This window comes from Lissotriton vulgaris, chromosome 12 (assembly GCF_964263255.1).
Source record: "Lissotriton vulgaris chromosome 12, aLisVul1.2, whole genome shotgun sequence".
NCBI lineage: Eukaryota > Metazoa > Chordata > Amphibia > Caudata > Salamandridae > Lissotriton > Lissotriton vulgaris.
Window position 1 is genome coordinate 49464161 of NC_141700.1, and position 13980 is coordinate 49478140.

General features: G+C 46.6%; 1 protein-coding gene across 1 annotated transcript; it reads left to right on the forward strand.

Moving 5' to 3' along the window:
* The first annotated feature begins 2244 nt into the window (after window positions 1-2244).
* Window positions 2245-6242, forward strand: LOC147673233 (interferon-induced helicase C domain-containing protein 1-like). The gene is given in 2 exon segments (XM_086947034.1): window positions 2245-4236; window positions 4342-6242. Coding segments are annotated over 2 exon segments (2964 nt in total). The 5' UTR covers window positions 2245-3058; the 3' UTR covers window positions 6128-6242.
* The last annotated feature ends 7738 nt before the right edge of the window (window positions 6243-13980 follow it).

The window sequence follows — 13980 nt, forward strand, 5'->3', positions numbered from 1 at the left end:
AACAACGGACACCAGCGACAAAGGCCTGGGTGCGGTGCTCGCACAGGAGAGGGCGGATGGCTCTATAGAGACTATCAGCTTCGCCTCACGTGCTCTCTCTCCCACGGAACAAAGGTACAGTGTCATAGAGAAAGAGATGCTAGCGGTCACCTGGGCAATGTGCAAATTCCGACAATTCATCTGGGGCACCAGGTTTAAACTCCAAACCGACCACAAGCCTTTGGTCAAAGTCCTGACGTCCTCAGGCCATGACACTGCTACCCCGCGCATTGCAAAAATGACGCTCAAGCTACTGGACTACACTTACGATGTTGAATACCTACCAGGTACCCAGAACAGGGTAGCCGACTACCTCAGTAGAGCTTCCGCCATGGAGGATGCTCCAGAAGTTGCACCGGACATGGAGGAGATGGTAGCAAGCATGGCCGACAACGAGATGTCAATAAGCAGACAAGACTGGGCAGCAGCGTACGAGCAGGACTTGGTGAAGTCGGAAGTCAAACAACACCTCACGTCAGGATGGCCAGACAAACGGAGACTCACAGTGGAGATGCAGAAGTTCTATGAAATTCGGGAGGAACTGTCGTTGAGCGACTCAGGAGTCTTCCTGTACAGAGGTGAGAGAGTCATCCCACCGGAAACCCTTGTACCGACGTTATTAAACCAACTGCACGAGGGACACCTGGGCATCGTAAAAACAAAAGCCCGAGTGAAACAAATGTATTGGTGGCCTGGCATGGACGCCCAGATAGAAAGGCAGGTGAGAGAATGCGAACAATGCCAAGGAGCTGACAAGATACTTCGTCCCCTCAGGCCAGCGCTGGGGAAATTTGAGAACCCCCAGAACCCGTGGGAAGACTTGGCCATTGATCTCTTAGGACCAGTGTTAGACAACCGAGGCATAAATAAATTCTTGTGTGTGGTCGTTGACAAATATTCAAAATGGCCGGAAGTTGATGTCCAAGAGTCCATGGACACAGAAACAGTGCTGAAGTTCCTGACTGCCTTGTTCGTAAGGGAAGGAATACCAAAGACGATACTCAGTGATAATGGACCTCAGTTTGTCTCCGATAAATGGACCAGGTTCATGAACAGGAATGGTATAAAAACAAAACACACTGCCATTTATCACCCCGCATGTAACGGCCAAGTAGAACGGTTTAACTGTGTGCTCATGGGCTCAATACAAGCGGCAATCATGCAGGGGAAGGACTGGGAGACAGAAGTACAGAGTATGGTGTGGGCATACGGGATCACGCCCACTGGGGTGGGGTACAGCCCCTTCCAAATTTTGAGAGGCCGTCTCCCGTACACCCGGGATAACGTGGTGTGGAGAGAGAAAACTGTGACCAGCAAATGGTCCCCAGCAGTGGTGCAGCACAACCTAGAGAAGGCCCAGAGGGTGTATGCTGCCCATTACGACAAGCGGCGTAACACAAAAGAAACCGCGCTGGACGAGGGAGAATGGTCAGAGTCAAACTTCCCACCCTGCAAAAGAAGGGAGAGAGCAAGTATAGCCAACCCCTACAAGTCAAGGAAGTACGGGGCAAAGCCGCCCTACTCAGCGATGGCAAGGTGTGGTCCCAAGACCGCATGGCGAAAGTCAACAGGATTGTACGAGGGCCTAAGTCCGAGGAAGAGGAGATACGCATAGGAGGAGAAGAAGAGATGTTCACTGGTGGAGAGGATCCGAGAGAATCATCAGAAAACAGAGAAGAAGGAGAAGAAGGAGAGGCACAGACAGCAGAAATTGCGGGTAGCCACTCCACAACCGCTACCGACGGAACGGAGGAAAATCCGAGAGACAATGAGAACTTTCCCGGAGGGAGCGAGGGTGAGGAGAGCAACCTGGTAAGACGTACCCGCTTGGGCAGAGCTGTCACCTTGCCCTCTAGATATAGAGACTTTGAGATGAATGGACATTAGATAAGGAGTAGAGCACTACTTAAAGTTTTGGTGTCAAAGGGGGGAGATATGTGGTGTTGCGCTCTAGTTTACCAGCGTGTACGCGATGACGCGTCACGCGGTAAACGAGAGCAGAGGACGCGCGCAGGCGCAGATGAAGGAAAACTGAAGAGCGCGAAAGCGAAACGGAGTTGGCGACCGGAGCGGAGGCTTGTTAGACGCTCGGCGCTCTATGAGCCTTTCACTTATGTTAATGCTGAATAAACATATTATCGTACTCCAGCTGACTCAGAGTAATGTGTGTAGGACACACTAACATCATTACACAAAACTAGGAGTGCAGAGAGAGCGAGTACTTAAGAGGGGCGGGCGGAGCCGGGAGCATTGGGGACCGGGAGCAGCGGCGAGCACAGCGCGGAGCAAAGCACGAACCTGCGGGAGTCACTCCGACCGCACCGGGAGCCGCGAACCCGCGTCCAAGGTCGGCCCTCGGGGTATCCCACGCTCGGGGCGGCGGCGGCTGCAGCTCTCCAGCAGAGAACCCTCACTCGGAGCCCACCTTCATCCAAGTAGCAGAGTACCCTCACCCTGAAGGCTGTCCCAGCCAGGGTACCCTCACCCAGAGGATGTCAACACTGCAGCCAAGGCACCTTCACCCTCCAGTGCTGCAGCAAATGTACCTTCACCCTCCAGCACTGCAGCCAGGGTACCTTCACCCTCCAGCACTGCAGCCAAAGTACCTTCACCCTCCAATGCTGCAGCAGAGTACCTTCACCCTGAGGAGGTCAGCACTGCAGCCAAGGCACCTTCACCCTCCAGCGCTGCAGCAGAGCACCTTCACCCTGAGGAGGTCCAGCTCAGCAGAGTGCCCTCACTCAGAGCCCATCTTCATCCAAGCAGCAGACTATACCTTCACCCTGAAGGCGGTCCCAGCAGTGCAGCCAAAGTACCTTCACCTACAGCCATCAGCAGAATCCCTTCCATCGGAGGTCACCTGCATCGAGCCCAACCTTCACCCTGAAGGTCGATCCAGCTCTGCAGCCTGAACACCTTGACTCTGAAGCATCTCCGGCTCCGCAGCCAGAAGAGAAGGCCTTCACCGGCACCGTAGCAGCAGCCTCGGCGGTACACAACTCCCTGGCAGAGCAGAGGGATGGCCGCCGCAGGAGAGGGCTACGAGGCAAACTTGGGCTTGATTGACTGTTTCCGTCATCGTTTGAAACATTTGATTATGGTGGGTCCTGTCCTGGATTATTTGGACTTCTTGAGTAAGGAAGAAAAGGACCTTATAAAGACCACAGAACAGAATAAGGGTAATATTGTGGCGGCTGACCTACTGCTCAAGACAATCGAGAAAGTGCCAGAGCCACAGAGCTGGTTCCCAACATTTGTCACAGCTTTGAAGTTAACAAAGTGCACCGCGGCCCTCCAGTACGTGGGTGATAGTGGCCTCCCATCTCCTTCTTTGGGGGCACAGAACGACGCCTTTGATGAGCTGCTGAACCTCGTGAGCCCCGAAATCATAGACAAGGTGACAATGGAACAAGTTGATGGCTGCCTCCAGGCAAACCTCTGCAACCAAGACGACTAAGAACAAATACAGGCAAAAAATACACAAATAGGGGCGAGGGAACGCGCAAGGGAATTGCTACGTAGAATAGTGGTGAAGCGTAACTGGTTTTCTCCATTTGTGGAGGTTTTAAGTAATACTGGCCTGGGCGACCTTGCTGAGGAGCTATCTAGATACACGGATGATGCTGAGGAAAGGAATGGAAAGAAGGACATCAATCATTTGAAGCTAGCACAAACTGAAACGGAAACTGATGGCAACACATCGTTGCTGGGATCTTTCGATGGCTCTGGGGTACTTTCAGAATGTAACGCCAGTTTGGTAGCAGCAAGTGAAAGCACCCTGAATGGAAGTCTTGAACAAAACGATGATCTTCAAAGCGACTCGGATCAAGAGGAAGGAGCAAGTAACAAGAGTTGTGCCTCGCCTGAACTCACCATCACCCTCCGCGGTTATCAAATGGAGGTTGCTCGGCCGGCCTTGCAAGGGGAGAATGTTATCATTTGTCTGCCTACAGGTAGTGGAAAAACCAGAGTGGCAGTGTACATAACCAAAGAGCATCTGGACAAAAGAAAAAGGATTCAAATTCCTGGAACAGTGATTGCACTTGTAAATAAGGTACCTCTGGTGGAACAGCATTACAGCAAAGAGTTCTATCCATACCTGAAGAAATGGTACAGTGTTACTAAATTAAGTGATGACTCGCAACTAAAGATCTCATTTCCTGAAGTTGTTTGAAAACAAGACATAATTATATGCACACAAAAAAACGATGGATTTGGGCCCAGATCTTTGGACTGGGGTGAGTGTGTGACATTGATCCACATTCGGTCCATCACCTGTTGTTTTTGCATAATTATATGCAGAGCACAGATCCTTGAGAATTCGTTAAGCAAGGCAGGCACGGGTGAAGATGGTGTCGAGTTGTCCGACTTCTCCTTAATTATCATTGATGAATGTCACCACACCCAGAAGGAAGCGGTCTACAATAACATCATGATACGATACATCAAACAAAAGATGAAAAATAAGAAACTAAACAAAGAAAACAGTGCACCAGTGCCTCTTCCTCAAATCCTGGGGCTTACAGCTTCACCAGGAGTTGGAGGTGCAAACTCAGTGCAAAGAGCTCAACAACATATTCTGAAAATCTGTGCAAACCTCGATGCCAACAGGATTATGACTGTGCAAGAGCATTCGGACCAACTGAAAGCTCAAGTAAAGGAGACTTATAAAAAGGTTGAGATTCCAGACGAAACTCGAGAAAATCCGTTTCGAGATAAAATCATTGCAATGATGACGAAGATCCAGCAATATTCCGGCCTCGCTCCAACATCAGAGTTTGGAACTCAATCCTATGAGCAGTGGGCAGTGCAAAAGGAGAAGACTGCGGCCAAAGAGAAGAACCGCAAAGAGCGGGTCTGTGCCGAACACTTGAAGAAGTACAATGATGCCCTCTTAATTAACGATAACATACGAATGGTTGATGCTTACAACCATCTCAAAAACTTTTATGATGAAGAAAAGAAAAAGAAAATAGAGCTGTGTGAGGAAGATGGCGGCTCGGTTGAAAACCTAGATGAAACGGATACATTTCTAATTGAATTATTTTGTGGGAGTGAGAAAGAGCTGTTGACTGTAGCTGCAAAACCAGAATACGAAAATGAAAACCTCACAACATTGAGGAGAAGAATTATGGAGGAATTTACAAAGAAAAAAGAAGCCAGGGGGATTATCTTCACAAAGACTCGGCAGATTACTTTCGCCTTGTTGCAATGGATCACTGAAAATAAAAAGTTTGAAGAAGTAGGAGTGAAGGCAGACTACATTATTGGAGCAGGAAGCACTAGCGAATTCAAACCCATGACTCAAAATAAGCAAAAAGTAGTAATCCACAAATTCAGCGTTGGCAAAGTAAATCTCCTGGTTGCTACTAACGTGGCTGAGGAAGGTCTGGATATTAAAGAGTGTAATCTTCTTATCCGTTATGAAACTGTGACCAACGAAATCGCCATGGTGCAGGCCCGTGGTCGAGCCCGAGCTGATGACAGCATCTATGTTCTGGTGGCCTCCAGTAGATCTGGGGTTCAAGACCGGGAAAGCGTCAATGAATGTCGTGAACAAATGATGTACACAGCCATTCAAAATGTTCAAAAAATGTCCTCAGAGGACTACAAACGCAAGATCCAAAAGTTTCAAGTGCAATCGGTCATGGAAAAAAAAATGAAGACAAAGAAAAAGAACTGCAAAAAATACCATGAAAATCCTTCAATGGTGTCTTTTCATTGCAGGAAGTGTAATGTATTGGTGTGTACGGGACAAGAAATCCAGGTGATTGAAAACATGCATCATGTTATTGCCAATCCAGAGTTCAAAAATAAGTACTTAAAACGAGAGACTAAAACAGAGCAAGAAAAGTCGGCTGACTATCAAACAAACGGCGAAATCATCTGTAAAGAATGTTCACAGCAGTGGGGAACCATGATGGTCCACCACGGCCTGGATCTGCCGTGTCTGAAAATTGGAAACTGTGTGGTAGACTTTAAGGATAATAAAAACTCAAGACAAATTTATAAAAAGTGGGGTGAGTTGCAAATCAAGTTTCCACAATTCGACATTGGAGAAATGGACTTTGATGATGACGATGATTAATTTTTAAAGACTATAAAAGGAAGGCCTTACCTATGACCATTATACCTGTTAACATTTGTTATCCAGTGTCTAAATTGCAAAATTAAGATGAGGAACCATTCCTAATGTATATGATCAAGAGGGTTATAAGGTAAAGTATTACATTTCAGGGATCCATTTAAAGTTTTATAGGGTACAGCAGGGGCATAAGTATTTGCTTCAGGGTTGTGTCGTTCAGAGCACTCTAATAGAGAAGAAAAATGTATTAATTTCCATTTTTGATCAGCTAATAAAAAGTAATACTTATATTATCAGTCATTTTGTGTTCGTATACAGAAGGCGAGAGAATGTCAAGCTGTGAGTGACTGTAAATGTATGTATTGCACGCATTTGCCTCTAAAGGAGTGTAATAAATGTAAGTGTTTAGTGGAGAAGAGGTAGAAGAATATTTAAAAAAATATTTAAGTATCGCCATTTATAGTCTTTTCTATCCCTCGCCGGATTACTTTGACACTCCTCACCTACCCACTTAAACTATCGAAATGATTTTGGTTAATATCCTTTAACTGTTACCTGCTTTGAAGCCTAATACACGTGTCTCTTTGTTGGGTGTCCTTACTAGCCACAAAAAACTTGCTGGCCTTGTAAAGCATATTTCACACACTTTCTCAATGAACTACTTCATAATTTTAATCTATTCTCATAACAGTATTTTACATATGTATTTTCTGGAGTAGGAGGTTTAATTAAATGCTACAAATGTTTACTGTGATGTGGTAATGACTACAGTGCCTTCAAATGCTAGCCATTCAACCACATGATATTTACATCTGTGCTTTGTAGAGTGTTACCTGTCTCAGCTTTGTGATTTCTTAGCACAGGAAATGCATATGGCTTCTATTGTCACTGCCCCTTTCCCCAGTGAATTCATTATTTCCTTCACAGGTAGTTATCACTGCCCCCACTACTGGTGATCATTATCTCCCCCGCCCCAACGACCACCACTGGATGTTCATCATTTTCCTTCTGCACCGTTGTCACTGCAAATTCCTTTTCTTTCCAACCCTTAATTTTGGCCATCTTTGTCCCCCACACTGTAGTAACCAGTGCCTTCCACCAATATCAGCAGTCCTCTCACTGTGAGCACTATTGCCTCGACTGCTGCAGGTATTAATTGGCCAGCCCACTGCGGGCATCAGTACCACACCTGGTGGTCAATGCAAGCCTCACTGGGATCCTTGTTGCCCTAGACTAGGCCTCTCCAATGAGTAGCTCGTGAGCTACTGGCAGCTCCCCAGCTCCCTGTAAATAGCTCTCCTGTGTGCAGTCCAGCCTACTAAATCGGAAGCTTTTGCTTGAGTGAATTAATATACGTATGCCAAAATTGAGGGTGTATATTCGAGACACATGTTTGTTTTCAGAGCTCAGTAGTCAACATTTGGAGAAAAATGGCTGAATTCCCAAAATATACTTAAAGTTGATATTTGAGGTATACATCATGCGCCATTGGAGATATTTTTAAAAATGATAATAATACCTTGGTGCCAGAGGCTTTGCAGCTATGGTTGTTGTGCATTGCCCATCTAGAGGCATTCCATATTGACTAAACCTTTTTAACATTAGTTCGGGCAACGATACCTGATACACTGAAGTGATCTCTTCTTGTAATGTCGCATATAGCAGCCACTGATGTAATCTTGTCTAGTATGGTCACTATTACAACTCTAGTATTATTAGAAGCTCTTGATGAGTTTCTTTGAACATAAGTAGCTCTTATTATAGAAAAGGTTGGCGACCCCCGCCCTACAGCATGTGATCATTACTATCCAAAAAACAGACAGCAGTCTTTGCTTGACAAGCCTCACAGTGACCATCATTGGCCCCACTTCCCCACCCAATTTTGGTTATTATTGCCCTGCTCTGGTCAACACTTTCCATAATGGAACAATCTTAACTTCCATAGCTCACAGAGACCGCCAATGGCCCTTCTCCCCGCTGCGGTCATTAAAGCCCTTCCCCAGTCGGATCATCACTACCCATAGTACTGCAGTTGTTACATCTGCGGCCACCGGATGTTCATCGATGTCAATGGGTTTCTGGAAAAAAGAATTCCCAAATCAATAAAGCTCCTTGAACAATTAAGTGATCTTTGTCTTGCACCAGGCTGGTCAGTGGGCCAGGTCAAGTCGCTGACATCCTATCCGCCTTCTATATGTTCCTCAAACTAATGTTTCTCCCTCATCATCTTGATGGCTGGTGATATTTTGTCTGGCTTCTTCAGTGTCTCTAAAACTTGGGCCCTGGGCAGTGGTCCTCACAATATGACTAATCATTCAAATTTGTTTATTCAAGCTCAGACACTGTATCCAATTTGGGACGTGAGAGTTATGTTTTAGTGTACATGCCCTAAGAAACCATCGGCTTTCAGCGCTCCTCCCATCATCTCCTTTTTTTTGCTTAGTATTGTTGTGACCCGCTTTGTAGGTTATACAAGTTGTGAAGATTACGTGCTCAGTGTCTTTGTGTGTTGGGTGGTGCAACTGCATGTTTGCTGGCTTTGAGCTAGGCAGCTTTGCTTTTTCGTAGGTGTGTCCATATTGAGGTCTCAGTATCTCTGTTAAGAAAATATTGGCGCCACAGTTTAAACCATTACATCTTTTTTTTCATCTTTCGAGCTAGCAATGTGCTCCTTTCAGTATGCTTATTGTGTTCATCCAAATGTAGTTTGCAGTTTTGTACAAACCAAAAGATTGTGTCATATAGACCATAATAGTATGATTCAAATGGGTGTAAGAATGGTCAGAAAATCCTGGCTCTCACCTCCCTTTTGAAGGAGGATTTTGTTGCTAATACTTTTTATGTGGAAACTGCAACACTTGTTTGCAATAGAATTCCCAGCTAAATTTAGTGTTTACATGCTTTTTCTCTTGCAAATGCTACTTTTGCTGGTTTCTTCACCAGCTTTTTTTTTAGCTTCACTAGATTTTTCACATTAATGGTGCTCAACTTTGCACAGGTTGTCATCTAACGTCCAAATGATGTAATAATATACTTTTCCCCGGGAAACATATGGTTTGTGGAAGTGCCTGGGGATAATTATGAATAAATGTGGTAAGAAGGTAGGTTAGGGTGAAGGAAGGGAGTGTCCCTGGTACCACCTCTTTGATATGAAATGTAAACATCTCTGATGCAGAGTTTGCAAGTAGACATTTTTTATGCAGAGTTTGCAAGTATCCAGGCCACTGTGATATGGGTTTCACTTAGAAGGGGAAGTGGGTGTATTAGATCTGGTGTCTAATTAGAGCTGATGGGGCTCACCAGCACTAATTTTTAGGATGACACCTTCCAGACAGTGCAGCTGCGGGGTTTGCTAGTTACATCTTGGAGACATTGAGAAAGCTTCCATAGGAGCACATTCCGCCCATTGCTTACTATTGGCTTTGTGTTTTGTAACTCTGATTTCTCTGCTTTCTATTTGCTGGCTGTATCTGTTTTAGACTGTTCATCCTGAGTTTGCCCCTTCTGTGGCGCATAGCTTATTTACTGTATTCGTCCACGAGTGCTCCCCTTCTGAAAATAGGTCTTTAAATCTTTTTCTTATCTTGCCGAGTTTGCTGTGCATTTAAAGACAGGGGTCAAATGTCATGCTCAGTCTTCTGAGGCAGCTTGGTGTTTACTTTTATTTTCTGACTTCAAAGTGAGAGGATTTATGTGACAATCTTCCTGTGACAGTAAAACTTTGTTCTACCACACAACATTTAAATGTCTTTAAATGAATAGTGCAGCTATTTCAGAATATATCTGAATTAGGAAAGCACACATGAAGAATTTTTTTTGTAACTAATATTTTAATACGATCAAAACAAATCAGTTCACTAGATGATGGCATTTCTACACATTGGTTATGCATTGTATACGTTTATCATTTAAGACTGTAAATCTCTGCAAATGTCTTTTCAATTGAAAATGTGTTGTCTGCAATGGCAGTGTGCTGCCACACCATGCAACCCAACTGTACGCCATGTCATTCCAATCTATCACATGTCTTTCCACTCTACTCATGTCACTCCTCTCTACGCTCCTCCACTCCTATACCACCTGCCACTCCACTATATCACGCTCCACGACACACCCCTCTACTCTGACTCTCTAACGTATGTCCTTCCACTCTACATCTACATCCCTCCACTCTACAACACGTCACTCCACTCTGACACGCCACTTCACTCTACTCTACGACATGCCCCACCACTCTACACCACTCCACTCACTCTATGCCCCAACGCTCTGCGACACTTCAGTCTGCTACACTCCACTCTATGCCACTCCACTGTACGACACTCCACGCAACCCCCTCTACATCACTCCATGCCACTTTACTCCACTCTGCGACATACTACTCCTCCCCACTCCACTAAGCCAATCCACTCTACGACACTCCACTCTACCACATGCCCCTTCACTCTACACCCCTCCACTCTAAGACACTGTACAACACGACACTCTACAACACGTCACTCCACTTTGCTCTTCACTGCACCCCTCCACTCTACGACACAACCCTCCAAGACACTCCACTCTACGATACGCCACTCTGCTACAGTCCACTCTTGACACTTTACTCCACTCTGTGCCACTCCACTCTACAACAATGTATTCCACACTATGCCCATCCACTCGGGAACACTCTATGACACACCACTCCATGCTACACTACTCTACTCTGAGACAACCCTCTACTCTACACCCCTTCATGACAATCCCATCTACGCCACTCTACAATGCTCTACTTTGACACTTTACTCCACTCCACAACACTTTACTCCACTGTATGCCGCTCCATTCTACGCCAGTCCACTCTGCAACACTCTACTCCACCTCTCCACTCTACACTACTCTGCGCAACTCCTTCTATGCCACTACATGCCACTTTATTCCACTCTACTCAATGACACACTGCTCCACTCTTCTTCACCACTCTACACTCCTTGAAAACACTCCACTCGATGACATGCACTCTGTTACTTCACTCTTCGTTAATCTACTCCACTCTATGCAACTCCCTGTATGCCACTCTACAAACTACTCTACTCCACGTTACCCTACTGTACTCCACGCCATTCCACTGTACGCCATTCCACGCCCCTCCACTATACTACCTCCATGATACTCCATGGCATTCCTTTCCATTACACTCTATGCCGATCCACGACACTCCACTCTACTCTGACATCCTACATCACTCTATGCCACTCCATTCTGTGACACTCTACTCCATTTTATATCACTCCACCCTACAACAATCTACTACACTCTATGCCACAACACTACTCCACTGTAGGCAACTACCTCTATGCCACTCCACACTACTTTAGTCAACTCTGGGCCACTTCACTCGACATTACGATACTCAACTCCACTGTATGCCACTCCACTCTAGGAAACTCTATGCCACTCTACTTCAATCTACGTCCCTTTACTCAACTCTAGTCCCTCCATGCCACTCCACGACACTCCATGACACTCTACTCCGCTCCACTCTATGCCACAACACTCCACTTACTTTTAGCCATTCCAAACAGCACTGCTGCAAAACCGTCCCCCAGTAACAATATCAGCCCCTTCCGCTTCAAAACCGGCCCCCACCCCTCCAGCCTCCCGAGGTAAAGCCTAATGCCCGCTGCGGCTAGTCCGGCCCTTAGTATTATATTGCGCTGGAAAACATTTGAGGAAGCACACATTGGAATTTCATGAGACCTTAAAACTTAGTTGATATCCTGTACTTAAAAATAAATCAAGAATAAATGACATGAAAATTAAACCGTAAACCCTAACTTATGCCGGGGGGGGGGGGTCCTCTGCGTGTTTAGGGTGTACGCCAGCATTGAGGTCTAAAGTGGTGTGCCTGGTTGATGGAGCCAGTTTAGTGTGTGAGAAATTGTGAGCTATGACATGCTGGGGTCTTCCTTTATTAGGTTTCGCACTGCGAACCGATCGCGAAGCTATCGTCGCTGCGAAACTCTATTGTGATCGTTTCTGCTTTCAAGGAGTCAAGGGAGACAGGAGACAAGTGATGTGCACGTGCGCGTAAACGGATCAGGTCACACGCGCTTCCTGTCTCCCATGGCTCCTTGGAAGCAGACTCACATGCACGCACACACACACACACACATACATACAGACCCCCCCTACCGCCGCGCATACACACACTTACACACACACATAGAGAACCCCCATCAACCCCGCCGCACATACACACGCACGCACACACACATAGAGAACCCCCCCGCCGCGCATACACACACGCACACAAAACACACATAAAGAACCCCCCCCCCGCCTGCAGCCGTGCATACACACACGCATGCACACACACACACACATACATACAGAACCCCCCCGCGCCTCGGCGCTTACACACACACATCCCCTACCTCGGCTCGGCGTGTCTTCTCATCACAGCTTGCGCAGGGACAGCCAACGTGCACGCGCACGGCAACGGCGTCTCCTGCGCTACAACCGTGGTTTCGGTTTCGCGGCCTAACCTTGCCATTGGCTGTACTGCCGCCAACCAGCACTTGATTAGCTGCAGAGCAATTACGCAGCTTTGTCCCTGCTTCTTGAAGAGTTCCCCGAGCGAGCAGTATAGCACACAGGTCACTTAGGGACATATTGCTTGGTGGGGCGTGAGTCTAATGTGGGGCATCTGTCTTTGCGTATGACCGACCACTGGTTGAAATACGGGCGGGGTAGGTTCAGTCTTTCATCCTTCACAGCTAATAAAGTACTATCGAGTTGGCTAAAATTTACGCTTTATATTGGTAAAAGTGACCTGGTGTTCACAGTGTGCGGAGAGCTGCGATCCTGTCAGATAAATATAGTTTATCGAAACGATAGATAGATGTAGTGATTCGGTGTTACATATAAGTCATGTATGAAGAAATCCCCCCCCCGAACCCAATGCACATATAGTGCTTTGCTTTAGTTGCACTCCTGAACTCCCGCCATACTCCAGAAATCTGGTAGTAAATCTGGAACACTGCAACAGTCAAAGGCCGCAAAATAAGTACACCCGTGGCCTCGTCTCTCCCGGTGCCTGTGCTCCTTTCTACCCCAGGGGGCTTGGCAGCAGCCGGGCCTCGCCCACTATCCCCTGTGCCAACCTCATCTCCATTGGACGCCGAAACTACAGTCCGAAACCAACCGGCCTAATCTCTGCCCCTCCATGAGACGGGTATTGTGCGCTGAGTTTCAGCGCCTCCCCTCACATTTTTTTCTCTTTAAATCTGTTTGTTTTCCATTTTTTCTTGGCTCAGAGCCAGGTGCTGCCTTGTTGGGTTTCAAAGAATGCAGACTTTTTCGGCGCCCGTTGAGTTGTCATTTTACTCATTTATTACACTTCACCTGACCATACAGTGGACACATTGTTAGATGAACACCATGTCAATCTGACCTCCCCCCCTGCTTTGATAGAGGTTTGTGCTCCCGTATTTCTTTTACGTTAAATGGGGCGAGTTTAGCGATTCAAAGGAGAATACCACAGGTGAAGGCATCACGGGCATCTATTTTTCTACAAATGGTTCTGGGAGATTTTGATGCGAGGGCTCCTCTGATTAGTGTTTTTATATTTACAATAACGCGGTTATGTAAAAAAAAACAGGCATATTTGTAGGATATAAAGCAACCTTTCAAGAGGCACCATAACACCCCGCACGGTCCTTGGGTGCCCCAGGGTGGGGGGCGGGCGTACAGGGGCCGGAGAAATGTGTGACCGGAAGTTGGAAGCAGCGCCTCACTCCACTTCCTGCAACAGGTTCCTTTTTACGGTGACTGTGGCTCTTTCTACAGTCTGCCCCGGCGTCACTGCACCTGCT